This window comes from Camponotus vicinus, unplaced genomic scaffold (assembly GCF_025532165.1).
Source record: "Camponotus vicinus isolate PSW18456_S1 unplaced genomic scaffold, iyCamVici1.0 SCAF_2, whole genome shotgun sequence".
NCBI classification, from domain to species: domain Eukaryota; kingdom Metazoa; phylum Arthropoda; class Insecta; order Hymenoptera; family Formicidae; genus Camponotus; species Camponotus vicinus.
Genome location: NW_028141956.1, coordinates 9,378,739 through 9,395,756, shown reverse-complemented (window position 1 = coordinate 9,395,756; position 17,018 = coordinate 9,378,739). Strand labels below are relative to the sequence as shown.

At 31.8% G+C, this 17,018-nt stretch overlaps 2 protein-coding genes across 2 annotated transcripts; both read right to left on the bottom strand.

Moving 5' to 3' along the window:
• Nucleotides 1-1,536: 1,536 nt before the first annotated feature.
• Wdfy2 (WD repeat and FYVE domain containing 2) lies at nucleotides 1,537-5,509 on the bottom strand. The gene is made up of 7 exons (XM_083091613.1): nucleotides 5,229-5,509; nucleotides 4,481-4,622; nucleotides 4,196-4,401; nucleotides 3,703-3,942; nucleotides 3,472-3,610; nucleotides 3,198-3,397; nucleotides 1,537-3,123 (listed from the first exon to the last, which is right to left on the bottom strand). The coding sequence occupies exons 1-7, from the start codon at nucleotides 5,387-5,389 to the stop codon at nucleotides 2,985-2,987; spliced, it is 1,227 nt and encodes a 408-aa protein (XP_082947739.1). The 5' UTR covers nucleotides 5,390-5,509; the 3' UTR covers nucleotides 1,537-2,984.
• Nucleotides 5,510-5,971: 462 nt separating this feature from the next.
• Nucleotides 5,972-15,312, bottom strand: LOC145967029 (proteasome activator complex subunit 4B). The gene is made up of 14 exons (XM_083091610.1): nucleotides 15,180-15,312; nucleotides 14,813-15,071; nucleotides 14,591-14,731; nucleotides 13,905-14,070; nucleotides 13,421-13,819; nucleotides 12,748-12,896; nucleotides 11,655-11,974; nucleotides 10,408-11,407; nucleotides 9,893-10,166; nucleotides 9,116-9,499; nucleotides 8,444-9,013; nucleotides 6,743-8,353; nucleotides 6,422-6,643; nucleotides 5,972-6,272 (listed from the first exon to the last, which is right to left on the bottom strand). Exons 2-14 carry the CDS (start codon nucleotides 15,067-15,069, stop codon nucleotides 6,129-6,131), a joined length of 5,637 nt encoding a protein of 1,878 aa, XP_082947736.1. The 5' UTR covers nucleotides 15,070-15,071; nucleotides 15,180-15,312; the 3' UTR covers nucleotides 5,972-6,128.
• Nucleotides 15,313-17,018: the final 1,706 nt, after the last annotated feature.

Genomic DNA, 17,018 nt, shown 5'->3' with positions numbered 1-17,018 from the left:
TTAATTAAACATATATATATATATATATATATATATATATATAATATTGTTATATTTTATATGGTATCCCACACATAAGTGGGCAGAGATGCATCTTTAAAACAGCTGAAAATAGAAAAAAATATCATAAAGTGAAACTAAATTGTTTAAGACGTTATATTGTTTGTATGCATGTTTACATATATAAATACAATTATTTTTTTATTTTTTAATCCCACTTGTGCTAAAATTAATGCTTTTCATTCTCTACGAAAGATCATTAGAAAAAGTTATGTCTAAAAATTTTATTAAGTTAGAAATTATGTATAAATATAATATAATATTATATATATATATATATATATATAATATATCCATAATTATATATATATATCCATAATTTTGCACGTGGAACACTATGTATATGTATCTATATGTTTACATCATGCGCGCACGCGTGTACACAATTTTTTTAAAATACACAAATGAGAAAGAGACTTGTATACTAATTAAATAATGAATTTTTAATTAATGTTAGTAAATCATAAAAATAATTTCGTAAATTCAAGTGTGATGTGAGAATAAATTTAAACTATAAAAAATTTGATTATTTCAGAATTTGTGAAAGATAATGAAAATATTTATATCGTCTTATCTTTAATATAAAACTGTACTTCTTAAAAAAAGGAAAAATGAAAAAAAATATGAAAGAAAACAATAAGAGTTATAGTTAAACAATAATAGTTAAATGTTTTATAGATTTATTTAGAAAGTATATATCTTGCAAAATTTAAAGAGAATAAAAAAATTAAATTAGAGAAGAGTAAAACCCGAGAAGGATAGAGATAAAAGATATTATTGTAATAGAATTATCATCAAACTTGCTTTTATCAATAATTAGATAATGCATGATTCATAACTGATTATAATATAGATTCGATATTCCCCATCATTATTCATTCTCTTATTGAACAAAAGAAATCGATAAAATTGTGTGACTATCTTACATTGAAAATATATTTTTATTTTGTATATCAATTCGACGTGGATAGGATACATACACATAGCTTAGTCGTTTCTTTTTACATTCTTCTGTTAGTTACATATGTACTGTATTTCGGTAGCGAGTGACAATCATGCAGCGCATTGCGAACATTCGTTCGTTTCTTTATGCATACAATCATAAATTATCGTCGTTTGATGATGTAAATGTTTGGTCGTGTAACAGCGTACGTTTATAATAAGAAGCATATACATTTTTTTCACGTGTTCAAATATTATACATATACTTTTTAGCAAAACATATAAAAATGCGACGGTATTTGCTATAGTGTTTTCTAAATCGGGCTTATAAACGTACAATATATATATATTTGTATTTAATAGATTGTTTGGACAGTACAAATTGCATTTGCACGTTCATCTACTTAAAATCCAAGATTTATTCTATGAATAAATCCGAATGCACTTTAATAACAAGGATGGTCTCTTTTATAATCTCAATGATAGTGATTGATATGAAATAATTATACATTATATTCAGGTACAAGATATGCATTTTATGTACATTGGGTGAGGATGAAGAAACTAATTAAAACAACTGCGATTTCGCGTGCTGTTTATATGAAATAGGTTTTTTGGTGTTATAATTTATTCAGCTATATAAATATATATTCTAAATTTTATGGAAGCTTATTATCACTATGTTATCTCAAAGTTTTTACCATTTCAAAATTGTTAAAAAATTTTTTTATCAATTAACAAAATCTCTATAATGGAGATCTATAGTGTACTAATATAGATAATATATCTATGAGTAATAATAATGTTATCTTTTTATTCGACGAAATAAATATATTTCTATAATAGAAAATATGATAAATCACTACCTTTAAATGTGAATTGATTTTGCATAGCTTGTACCTCTATTTATTGCATTCATGAAGAAAGAAATTTTAATAATCAAGAAAGTAATCGATATAATTAATAGACAATATTTCTTTTAGTCTGTTTTCATAAAAGATATAATAATATTTATAAGTTATATAACAAATAGGACTAGTACTTAATACAAGATACATCACTACATCACTACTTCTCATTTAAAAATGGTATGGTTAAAAATTTATATGTTAAATTATATATATACTAAATTAGTAGTAGGAAGTAATGTAGAAATGTGAACGAATAGGGAATTCTTAAAATATTTGCCTATTTCTATTCTTATATTAAATAAATCATATTACAATAGTTGATACTTTTATATCATTAATCAATGCCGACTCTATCACTTCTCAGCTATTTTTTTCATCAAAACTAAAATTTGAGGATAACAACACGAAGATATTTCAAAAATTATAACAAAATATGCAAAAGAAATTGCATTGTAATATACATGACTTAATGTTGATTTACATATGGGTCTGCCAATTTAATTTTTTTGAATGGAAAATTTTTTGCGTTAACTTTAGTGTAAATTTACCATTAAAAAAAATCCAATTTTATTTCAAAAGATATTGCACATTTTTTTGTATTATGTATGTTTCAATTGTATACACGTTGTATATATCGTATTTTGAATTAGGAAATTCAATTATGAACTTTACACTTTACATTCAGAGACTTAATCAAATATTATTAAAAACATTTTTTGGAGGATGGGAAGGGGAGATAATTCCATCGATATAATATTTTTAAAGATGATTCCATTGAATTAACATGCTTGCACTGTACTCATTATGTTTTTTGAATTGTTCTGATATCTAGTGCAGAAAATATATGAATAAGCATGTGCTGTAGCACTATTTTAAACTCATCGTCTTGATATCCTATTAGGATGACTTGTAACAGACCACCAATTGTATCTGATTATAATCAGATATAACATAATCACAAAAATAGGTTCTGGAATATTCTCCCTTCTTCTGAAATATTCCAGAATATGATGATATCTATATAATTTGATTTCAAATTCGACATTATCGATATCCATATGTATATAATATTCATTGAAACAGTGCAGTTACATCCCAAATCTTAATAACGCGATCCTGTCCGATAGTCAACAATCTTCTCTTAGGAGCATCCAAATCCATCCCAATGATACTGTGTTTGGCATCATGGAAAGATGCTAGGGACAACTGGCTACATAAACCAAAAATGAATCGTTTATTACATTTATTTTGTACCTTAATATCCCTAAGCAAAACGTGACTTACTTCTCTGATTTAAGTTGTATATGACATTGGTCGCAGACTCTCACTTCGAACTCGAAGCCCATCGTTGGTATCGGTATCCGTTGCGACGTGCAGCGGGCACATAATGCGCGGCCGCAATAGCGGCAATGGTGCTGCCTCAATCCTAATTGTCGTTGATCCATCATCGCTTTTATATTCCAGAAAAACGGTCTCCCACAAGCCTAAATTCATTAGTTTTAAATCGACATCAAAAAGTAGCAAGACATTTAAGATTAAAGATCTTGCACGAACATACCTGACAGATGTCAGATTCGACCCACGCTGCAGTTTCTTTCCTATTTGCTGCCATATTCCAACAGACGATTACGCCATCTTCGCCTCCGGATAAAAGCAAACGCTCGTTACTCGCGTAACATAATGCTGTTACTTTGTTACTACAAGAAAATTAGAGCGTTTTTAAAAATAATTAAAATATTTCCGATACATAAAAAGTCAGAATTAGAATAATTTTTTTGTGTATACTCACTGGTGTCCTTGTAATTCATAAGCAGTGCCTTGACGACCTCCAATGTCCCAAACAATAATGCTTTGATCAAAACTTCCAGAAAACAACAACTGTTTTTCAGAATCCCATGCTAATGTATGGATACTTCCTGTATGTGCCTTTAATGTAGTAATGAAGGTAACACCATTATTATCCAGCTTTAACATTGCTATCTGACCAGAATAATCTCCTACGAAAGCATGTTTGGATTGGGCATCAAATCTGTATATGCGAGTTAAGCTTCTCATAGATTTTGATTAGATATTATGATTAGATATTATGATAATATATATTGTGTCATATATATATATATATATATATATATGACACACAAAATATATATTATCATATCTAATCATAATATGTAATCATGTGTCATATATATATGTATATGTGTGTGCATGTATGTATATATGTATATATACATTACAAAAATGTTTTATTTATAGAAATATGAGACTTTGTAAAAGGATACTGTAGAGCAGTGTACCATGCATCTGTTTGGTACGATCCTAATTTCTGTCCCGTCTCAGAACTGTGCAGTTGAAATAATTTATCGCGACCTATACTTAAAACCCATTCAGATTCTGGTGCAAAAATAATTCCTGTGACTCTTGCTTGATGCGCTAGATAATCACGCATAGCTGTCATTCGATTATAATCTTGTTCCAAGATAAATTCCTGTAATTGTAAAGCCAAATAATAAATACAAATTATATATAATTCTAACAAATAAAATAAAAATAACAATTTAACATACATTTATACTTCCATTATCCAAGCCAACAAATAATTGTCTGGTTTCTATGCAATAATACATGGAGGTAGCACCTGCTGGCATATATTGACAGATACTTGGCCAATAATGGCCAGAATCCCGCTTCAACCATACTCTAACTGTCCTATAAGAAAGAAAAAAGGTTGACAAAGAAACACATGATAAGAAAATAATACTAAAACTAATAAAACAGAGTTATTTTTCTATCATACATCAATGATTTTATACTTGCTATACACAGTGGAAATTAATTATATTTTCATAAAGATATTTATTAAAGATATTTTTTTAAAGTATATTATAAATATAAAGTATTTATTCATATAAAATCTAATATTTTATTACTTAACAATATAATGTCAAAGCCTTCTTAGACTTAAATTTATAATTCACAATTCAAAACAGTTCTATAATTTTATGCATATGTTTCATATATAATGTATACTTTAATACAATTTTGACAAAATGATAATTTCGAGATATCATAAATAATGTGATACAAACACGTATATATACAAGACAGGAAGAGAAAGAGGAACATAGTGTTAAAGGTGTGTCCATGTATGAAAAGAATTGCGGGTAATTTTAACATTTAGAGCGACGAATTTTGTTATAATCAAAACAGAATCAATATCGCAAAGACAATCTGTGTGAAGGAAAAAGTACAAAATATCGACGTACACGGGAAACGTCTAATTTCCAAAAATACATGCCCCTGCACAACTAGTACCTGTCATCGCAAATACTGATTACACCCTCTTCCCGCGGAATAATAATAGCGGCATTAACATCGTCGCCGCAGCCCTCCAATTTCGACAGAAGCACCGGTTTGCGATTGCTGCTGAACTTATCGTGATTTACCCCTGGGGCGGGCTTTATCTCCGCTGCCATCCTCGATTGTTTTCAACCACGCGCGAACGTAATTCCTTAATACTATTGTCATTTGACAGTTGTCAGACTTCTTATACTGACCACAGCTCATGCGTTACGAAGATGTCTCCTTCCTCTTCATAATTGGACTTGCACCATGGTGTAAATATATACACAGTAATGACACTTCATTGTTTTCGACAGACTAAGTTTCGCGCATGCGTTCAGCTGAAGATATGGCTGTGCCTATCATTTTCAAGATCGATATTCAGGCCATATTGTTAATTTGGCTCTGTGATTGGTTTATATTATTTAAAAATTGTATTTAAGAGATGGTCTTAAATATAAGAATGGAAACTACGAATACTAGCCAAAAATTGCTCAGATCGCATTCTATCTCATGAATGACGTTACTAACAAGATACTATTGGGTGCTTTCTATTTAGCATACATAATTGATACAAGCTATTCTATCTTTTTTAATAAAGAAAGCAATTATTAAGGATTTATGATTTTACGGGATTTAGTCATTTGTGATGACTTTGTCACTTTTTGTGACATTTCGTCATAAACATGGCGATGATATGAATGATAACTCAAAAATGTCATTCGACTTTTAATGAGCATATTACATTTTTTCGGATATGATTTGCATTGTAATTAGTATTACAATTGTCAATTTTATTATATGCAAAATTGCCATACTGTATATTGTATTATAAAATTTAATCCCCGATTTCTTTCTCTCTTTCTTTCTTTCTCAAGCATAATGCGGCGGTGGCACCGTCAAATCTTGTAGGACAGCCAATTGTTCTTCTGTAAAGTGTTGCGCGTGACCATTCATACCTGTCCAGCCATCATAATGTGTTCGTTTGAAATCATTCAAAGTTTTTCTTATTGTCATCTGTAATCCAAATATTTATTATAAGAAAACTGATTATATTTCATATAATTATATATCCGAATTTGGACAATTATAAAAGTATAAATATATTTCCCATAATATTTAAACATAAAAGTCGTAAAAGAATCGGAAATAAATAACAAAATTACCGGTATGGGTTGCGGATCATTCATATGAGAGCCAAGGTGTTCGAAGACTGAAGGCATATATTTCGACACATCATATGGATGAGCATGAATGAAAGCGCATAGTCCGAGTACACCCGTATGACGTATGCGTATCGCATCGATCTTTTCTGTATTTCTCGACGCATTATCAGTTTGGCTATTTTTCTTATGCAATCGCGTTCTCGCCTTTCTCTTGAATTCCTCCTAAAATCACAGAAGATATTTGATCCTCAAACTTAGAATATAAATTAAATTGCGATTATCCCATGAGACAAAAACTTTAAATAACATTTAACAACTTACCAATAGTTCTTCTACATCCGTGATGAATGTGCAATGCAACAATCCGCCGAGTACTAGACTAGCTTTCTCCCTGACCTCTAAACGTTCATCCTCTAGTAAGTGCAGAACGATATTCTTAATGCAATTCATCCATGATACGTTACTTAGAATTATACCCATGTTATGAAAGACTAATACTTGAAGAAATTCCAAGCTAGTGAATCTAGCAGACCACGACGAGTGTTCGGACAACGTCTTCACTGCGGTCAATGCTATTGGCATAACATCTGGCAATGTGAATGCTTGCGCGAGTGTTGCCAAAGTACATAAGCATAATTTATTGAGCTCCTCATCCGCTTCTGATTGATCGCTTTCTAATTGACATATGATTGGAAAAATTTCATAAAATCCTGGTGTCGCAGCATATAACGAACAAGATAGACTATTTATAATCCATTTGCAGACAGTTTTTAACAATCTCTTAGGGACTTCCTCTTTTTCTGTCTTGGATACTTCTTTTAATTCATCGAATGAAACATTAGCAACTTTTTCTAATAAATTCTTCTCTTTATCTAGACTATTCAATTTAGTTGTATCATCGTCCTCTATAAGTTGCTTCAATTTTGGTACAATTTTATCAATCAAAGTCTGCAATTGCAGAGTTGCAGTGTTAGACGAACTATGCGGAAATTTTAGATCAGCATTGAATACGGTAATCAGCACGGATGCCAGGCATTCACGAACGTTCTGAAATGGATTAGTCAGTAATCGATTTTCCAAGCGTACTAATAGACGTTGCAGTAACTCTGTGACTCGCCATGATTGCAAGACGCTTTGTAACATATAAAGACGGCCGCATTCTACGAACGAAGATTCTGAGTCTTTCAGAAGTGACTCTTCCATCAGGCACTCTAGTAGCCAGTGATGTCTATTTGGATCTCTACGTAGTTGCGCAGTCGCGAAGCATATACCCCAATCTACGAAAGTTTCCTCCGTTAGATTCGCGATTGCAGTTCTTATGATGGGCAATAATGCTTGCCACATATTGCACACCATCTCGAAGGGCCAGTGCTTGGCACCTCTGATGATCCCGGCTGTGATTTCCGCGGCGCATCGTTGGCTGCTTTCGTGCTTGTCTATCACTAGTCGCTGTAAATGCGGCAGAAAATGTTTCAAGTGAACGATCCCATGATTGCGAAATAAGCCTTTAAATAGAAAACATCTAGATGCATTGAATTTGTCTTTGCCTTTCTTCTCTTCCAGACTGAGGTAACTTATGAGCTTTTCAATGTTCTGTGGATTATCAAAGAAAAGATGGACTTCTCGCTCGCAATCCGTTAGTTCGCGCACTTCCATATCGAGACACGGTTGTTGGGATGAAGGTGCATAAACTTCTAGAATTTTCGGCCAGACATAATAGCCTACATATGGTTGGTGAACGTATCTAGATTCATCCCATTGCTCGGTGGTCAGTGGACGAGTCTCATAATTGTACTGAAGCCAAGAATTGTCATTTCTTATTCCGGGACTGATATTTCGACTTTGTGATAAATTCTTTTCATCTTTTGTGAATCCTTGCTCTTGTTCCTTTAACATGCTCTTACTAGACAGACTGCATATATCAATTGCCACCTTTAAGTAAATATTTTAATGCATATATATCCATAATTTATATAAAAATAATTGATATTTATTGTATAAAATCTAATAAAAGTTTCTTACTTTTGGATGTTTTCGCTTTTGTTGTTTCAACATAAATACCACCATTTTAATAGCAATTTTTCTTTCTTCCAAAGAATCATGTATAAGCGCTTGCAAGAAATAACGCACTATTTTTGCGGAATAAGTTTGATTCGGATGAGCCAAACCTTGTATAAAATTCATCGCCATTAATTTATGTCGCCAGTGTAGAGATTCTTCAAGTATACAACGTAATAATTCATCAAGCAGGCCAGTATATGTCGCTAGCCTAGATTTATTGAGTTCTTTTAAGTTATGCGCGCCCTTTTGTATCTCAATCTCATTAGGCTGCGGCAGTGTCGGTTGCGGGAAGCTTCCCCACAATTCGCGCGCAGTTATCAGGCACCTATCAGGTATTTCAAGTTCGATCGATTTTATATAAAAAGATTTGCTTATAGTATGTACAATTCTTTCCTTCATACGAATCACAGAAAGCTTCTCGGATGGTTTGGAAAGTACGATGGCTGGCCACAATAATTTCAACACATTCCAGCCTCCCTCTGTAATAATGGGAACAATGGGTTGCGGTCCGTGCAGTATATATAGAGCACCCTATTTTCGAATAGTTTAAAAATTTAATGTTGATTTAATGTTGTTTTTTCTCAGCAAATAATTCTTATGACAATTAGTATTTTTAACAAAATTATTATTTACCTTATATGCATCGTGATATTCTTCGGTATCTTTTGCCAAGATATCGATAAGATGAGGAATTATAAATGTATAAGAATATCGGAAAGTTTTGAAAGCAGAAGAGAGGCTGGATTGAGCTTTCGCACGCACGTCTGCATATCTGCTTATCGCCAGCGTGAATAGCTCTAATATTATTCGTTTATGAGTCTCCGTTACTGCGACCGATTGCGTGAGCATTCGGAGTTCATGTTGAATATCACAACGTTCCAATATCAATGGACCCATTCGGTCCTTGTTCCCTATCAATTTATCTTCGAATATCCTTTTGGCGATTTGAAAAGTTTTGCGTCGTTCATCATGTGATTCGCGCAGCCGTATTTTTCCCAATAATAAATTAGTCCAAATCTGCAATTTAAATAAAACATTTTCGAGATTAATTTGAAAAATCCATGACATAGCATTTTTCCATGACATAGCATTTTAGCAATTATACGAAAAATATTTTTCAAAAAATGCTGTATTTAAAACTTTTAATAAGTATCTAAGATATGTATATTGTGGGTTTACACGAAACTCGATTTTCTTTTTTTCCTAGTAGAACTCAATAAATCTTATTACACTTACATACTGCACAAAAAATATGTACAACACACACATATACATCCACATTTCTGTAATGTGTGTGTGTTGTATATGTAATGAGATTGATATTCTACTAGTGAAGATAAAACACTTTATGAGATGATTTATATGTGTGTATATATGTATGCGTGCACATATATACATATACATACGCACCCGTATTAATACAAAGAAGCTCTTCGTATTATCTTCTGCATTTTCAAGCATCGTTCGTTGGACTTGACTCATAATCTCAGCGAGATAATGTCTAACATTGCTACCATCAGGCATTGTAACATACTCATTCATTCCATATACAGGCACTAAAGATACATTCCACTCTACGGAAGATTTAATTACTTCAAGTGGTGTTTCTGTCCAAACTGGTAGGACAGATTCAGAACCTCTAATAATGCTGCATATGATATTTAAACTGGCAAGCAATTCTTCCCTACAATTATTTATATATGATTATTTATCTACATATGTATTATCATTCTCGAAATAGTTTTAATATAAAAATAGCTTTATAAACATTTTATAAAAAAAAAAAATCAATATATATTTTATATAATTTTGCTTTCTATTTCTACAAAATAATCAAAATCGTGTGTTCTTATTATAAATTCAATTATATAGATATATAAATTGAAATATAAAAGACTATTGAAATAAAAATTGTATGAACTGACCTATTTAATGTTCTAGAATCTTTGCAGTATTCATTAAGCTTATTAATTTGAACTGTCAAATATCTTGAGAATATTCGTTGTATAGCAGCAATCTCTTCTTTGCCAGGAATATACCATTTGATGCAGAAGTTATTAATATCTGCGCTTTGGCCCCAGTCTCTAATGTAAGGATAATCAGGATCGTTGTAGTCTCTGTTACTGGACTTATATTGGCATGGAGTAATATTCGACAAAGACCAGAGAATACATTTTAATAGATGACAAGCTAGTTTATTTCCGTCTGTCGATCTTAAGAGTAGGACGCGATCGAGGACCTTGAGCAGCGTGTCTATATGTGGTATCAAATTATTTCCTGGAGTATCGACAATCGCGGACAATATGAGCATAGCATGTAGAAGGCGATGATCCAAGTTCTCTTCCTTCAACACGTCCTCTTCTTCACTGACGAGCGGTAAGATGGTTTGCGTGAGTACAGGTACTAGCGCATGCAATGTATCACGTCCGTTAAAGCGAGAAAAACTCTTGCATACGACTGCTGCCAATTGACCTGCGACTTTTGTCTCGAGAATCCGTTCTGTCATGAATGTACGTAACTTATGCAAAGCGCTCTTGAAAATCACGTCGCTAGTCTCCATCAGAAGTGTCGAGCATACACCAGCGAGCGCCGTTTCTGCAATCGACTCTAGTTTGCTTTTCGAGTTACTACCGCGATTCTCAAGCCGCACACTTTCCAATGAACTGGAATCTATGAACATGAAAACTCTGTCCAGAAATTGTAATATAAAATCTTCGAAACGCGATGTCGCTTCGCAAATTATTCTTTCATCTTCTGTCATATCCGCAGTTGATCTAGAGGAATCCACAATGGGAATTAACGTGGCATAAACGGAAATTAAACGGAACGTGGCGAAACATTTTCCAATGTCATTTGGATCGATTCCAGGTAATGATGAAAACAGCAATGGTAATACGTGCATTGGTCCTTCCGAAAATGTATAACCTGTACAAGACAAAATTATATGTGAGAAAAACGGATATAGGGAGAGAAAGAGGGAGAGATGGATATATAGTACTCGAACAAGTATTTTTAACATGTGCCAGAACATGCTTGCATGTCATTGAACACATAGGTAACCCAGGTATTAAATCTCAATAAATAAAATTTTATTATTTTAATTTGTAAAGTATTCCCCTGAATATATGTCTTTGCGATATATATCTATAACATATAATACTGTTCATTTCACCTGTGTTTATATTCTTAGAACCTTGCACCATTGGTCTGGCAACAGCTACCATACAGATCATTGAGGCTGTAAGTTTATGTGGTTCGGTTAAGGAGTCGAATGTAGAATACATTCTTTCCAACATATCTGGTATTACTAAATTCGGTCTCATAGTAGCAAGATACTGTAAAGCGTGGCAGGCATCGTTTACACCAAATTTATTGAACATGGCTGTCATAGCTACAGGTAACATACTTTTAACAAAGGCATCAACATCACTATCAGTTAATTTATAATTGTCAGGAATTGGAGTCTCCCATGTTTTCTTAGCATATCTTTCTCTGAAATCACACAAACAAAATGCATTATTTAATTGGATATACTAATAAAAATGTATTATATTGGCTGGATTCTACAGAGTATATAGAATAATGTAGAGTGTGTGTGTATATACAGGGTGTCCCTGAATAGTCTGTACAAACTTTGTGAATAAGTTCCAGGGACCTAAACAAGCAGAAAATGTCCCATAAACATGGGGTCGGAAACGCTTGCTTCTGGAGTTACGACGGTTCGAAGTTTTCCTGCAATAGCTGGAGAAATTATCACGTCAAATCGCACACGTATTACAAAACTGTGTTTAAAAACATGAATGAATCAAATTATTCATTTGATGAACTGGCGGATATCCATCTGATGTATGGCCGTGCCGGTGGAAATGGACGGTTCGCCAGACAATGCGGCGACATGCGCAGGCTTCCTTGGAATTTAACGGAGGCCATTTCGAGCATTTGCTATAGCAAGTGTACTGTCCTGTTATGTCCGTGGCAAAACCGAGGAAATAAATAAACACAGTTTTGTAACACCTATGCGATTTGACGTGATAATTTCTCCAGCTATTGCAGGAAAACTTCGAACCGTCGTAACTCCAGAAGCAAGCGTTTCCGACCCCATGTTTATGGGACATTTTCTGCTTGTTTAGGTCCCTGGAACTTATTCACAAAGTTTGTACAGACCATTCAGGGACACCCTGTATGTATATATATATATATATATATATATATATATATATATATATATATTACAATCAAAGTGTAAATATTAAATACCTACATACTTGTGTAAACGTAAGATAAAATAATTTGGAAGTTTGACAAGAAGTTCCTTTAATTTTTGCATCCACCATCCAAAATTAGCTGGATGACAATATGTTTCTATGGTTTTCAAAAACTTTTCCAAGTACATCTGTGCACTTGAACCATTTCCCTGCATAAAATATAAATGTATATGCATATATATATATATATATATATATATATATATATATATATGAATAAAATTAATTTATATATGCAATATATATACAGGCCAATTCAGAACAAATGTAATAAACCTTAAGAGTATTTGGAGAATAATAATTGAAGAACATATAAATCAGATAAACATAAATCCTCAATATTTACATAGTTATTTTGCAAGAATTTAAAAATTTTATTCTCATCATAATAGAATTCTTTGATAACCTTTAAATAATTAGAACAAAAGAATGAACAGAAGAATGTAAAATATTATTTTTTTATAATAAATTTTCAAAATGCTTTATGAGCAAAACTTATGTAAAATTATGTATATATTAAAAATAAAATTTTTTACTCAGAACAACCTTCCAAATGATCTATCAAAATTTTCTTACACTTATTCTGAATCAATTTACACGCGCGCGTACACATACATATACTCTTTAAAAAATATATCTTATTATTCACATACTAATTATGTAACCATCTTACCAAAACTGCTACTATCCATGTAGCTATTGATGCTATATCTAGTTTATGAAATTTGTTATTTTGTGTCTGTTTATATGTTACTGGCAAGTGTAAGCATCGTATAAATCTAGTGAACATCAAGGGAATATGTGGTTCCCAATCAATGTATCCAATATTATTATGTGCTAATCTTGCCATTAACCACATCATGTTGTTTTCCCATAGTGGCCCATTATGACACACCTTCCATAGAGTCATAAATTCTTCAAACCATAACTGATGTCCAATGGAATGATGCTCAGGAGGTAGTTGCAATGGTAAAAAACATTCTAAAGTCTGAAGACTTACACACATTGTTTTATTATCAAGAGGACAGAATGTTGGTCTTAGCTCATCTAATATTTCTTGCGTGGCATTCAACTGTTGCAACAATATTGTTAAATATAGAATTAATTACACGTTGAATCTGAAAAAAAGCCTCTTTTTTTAAAAAAATTATTCTTACAGGGAAATAATTCTTTAGAGAGCGAATCATGCAATATAATATATCTTTCAACCATGAAGGGCGACGATATATTTCTGACGATTTTTCTTTTAGTAAAAGATGTATTATCTCATATAGAGGTCTCCATGGAAGTTCTAGCTCATTAGGACTAATTAATTCTTTCTTCCTAAACAAAAAAAAAAAGAAAAGAAATTATATCAAATAAGTTCTATTCCATAAGAAAATAATTTTGCAGCAGCAAGAAATTTGTTTTAATTAGAGCTTTACAATAACTATGTATATAGAGTTTGCTTAAATTATATTGATAACACATGTACCAATGAGGTTCTTGTTCAAAAAGATTATATCCATATTTAGAATCTTCTTTTGCTTAAATAAAATTCATTTTCTCATGGAATCATCACACTTTCTAATTACAGCCTAATGTGATGTTAACAATTTTAATGTAATGTTAATAATTTTTTTTTATCAATTCTATGTGTATATTTTTTTTGAAACTATCTAGATATAGCTATTATAAAAACGTACAAACTAAATTTATCTTTATTTATTTTTTGTACAGTTTGTTCGACCATTATTATTCCTTTATTATTGATTGTTAGTCTTTTCTTTGTTATAAAATTTGATTGTTATCTTTTTGTTTTTAAATTTATAAAGTTTTTAAACTAAATTTCTATTTCTCTTACTTTAACAGTTGAAGCATGGTGGTAGTAAATTTGTTGATGAGATTTGGTTCCAAATTTGGTATGGTAATAAGCTCATACATCAATTTCACAAACGCTATATGATCTTCCTTGCTAAATTTCATCCCATATAACTTTATATATCTAGAATTCAAAATTAAATGTTATAAATTAGCATAATATAGTATAAGAAATATATGTAATCCCAAAAACAAGGCTACTCACATATTTAATTGGCTTGACCAAAAGACACAACCTGGCTTGAGCTCACGTAACATGACTGCACGTCCCAGATTTCCTTTGATCTCGGCGAGCCATACTCGTGATTCCACATCGATCTGGTCTGCGTATGGTAACAGTTTATTATACACCAACTCTTTTTGTGGTCGAAAGCCTAGATCTCTTCTGAACGACGGCTGCTTCCGCAGATTATCCTCCTCACTGCGACTGCATTCGTCGTCAATTATCATCTTGCTTTCCATTGCTATTTAACATTAACAGCGAACGATCAGAGCTGGTTAGACCCGACTAAACTGAATTCGATTCTGAGCAATCAAGTATCACGCGCGGGGTTGAATCAGCAATAACCTACTTATTTCTGCAAATTTCTATCAAGTCATGTTTTCTATCTTCGAAGCCATGTTTGTTACGCGCAAGCTGAACTCAGCTGAATTTTACGAAGAAAGCGCTGTCATCATATGTCAAACTTGTAGTATCCCTAGAAGAGACTAGAGATCATAGATATGTAAGGTGGATTTCCATCAAGAAAACATAGGTAAATATGAAAATGTCATCTATGGCCGCATTCAGCGGACTCAACCGCTAAGTAGCAATCGAACATGATTGGTTTCTACTTTCAGGTCCGACCAATCAGCGTCGAATTACATCAGAAAATCTAGTAATGTTGCCCAACTGTTGAGTCTATTGAATGCGGCCATTGGATATCGAATAGAGAATTTTTTAAGTTCCTAAAATTTTTCTACTTGACAGCCAATCGTGTGACAGTATACTTATGTGTGTTCTTGTTGGAAAGTTCCCATAAAGATAGACCCAGCATTGAGTCTCTATACATTTGCTGCAAAAAGAGAGAGAAAATTGCTGAATTATTTTTTTTTCTTGCTTCGCAGATCAGATGCTTTTGTCAGCCATTATCGCCTTTATATATGCTTAGTTTACATCAAATCATTTGATACGCATATTAAATGGTAAATAACTGTTTTTCTTTTTTAAGTTTCTTAAATAATTGTTTCTTTCTTGCGCTTTTACATTTATTTAATTTGCGCATTGTTTTTAATATTTTCGTCGTTGTTTATTAATTATTTATATTTATTATGACATTTTAATAATTATTTGTCATTATTTATTATTATTTCACTTTTGTCGTTCAAGAACACATTTGTTTTCGTGAATTGCATTTTCAGTATCAATTGCATGATTCATTTATCATATGTGTTCACGCGTTATTCGTGTCCACTTCATACGCGATAGATTTATTTGTTATTCGCAGTTTTAATAATTTCTATCATTTATTAATTTATGAAATGCCTTTAATTTCACCATATCCGTGATTCTGTTTTATTGCCTGGAACATTCGTTATATTTATTTCATTCGCTTTATCGTTTTATTGTTCATTCGACACTAATCAAACTAATTTTTCTTCTGTTTTAATAATTTTACTTTCTTGCTCCTATACTAACAATAAATCTTCTTTCTTCTCTTTATCAGATAATAAATTATATCTTATTGATTAATAAAAATCTATTTTTGTCTTTTCATCTCTTATTCTTTTATAAGTATTTTGTTCGTTAAGCTGTTCTTGCTAACATAAATAAATTTATCATCGTCATCGAAAGATGTAACTTTGACAATTGGATTTTTCTCCTCATTTACTATCTGTGATAAATTTAATTTTTTGAAAGAAAGAGAAGAGAGAGAGAGAGAGAGAGAGAGAGAGAGGGAAGGGGGAGAATTAAGAAAATATATAAGATTAACGCCGCTTTTTTATGTACTTTATAATGGCTGCGTTCCAATATTCACTGCCAGTACCGAAAATCTATAGTTTACGTGACGTACACTATAGATTTTCAGTACTGGCAGTGAATATTGGAACGCAGCCAATATACGCGTATTCTCTAAAGACGATATTCTTTCAATAAAAATCAATAATTTATTTTCATCAATATTATTTTTATTTAGAAATCTTATTTATTGTGAAAGCTTATTTATTTTATAACAAATACTTATTTATTTCTTATTTTAGAACGAATTTCAAAATATCGTTATCTTAGCTTAATAAAAATATTATAGATTGCATCCTTCTATGAAACAAGATTATCTTTTATCCAAAACAAGTCGACCTGCATTACTTGAGTCGCGACCGTTAGATACCTCCGGGAGTCAATTTTATTTCGTAGAGCGGAATAAAAAATA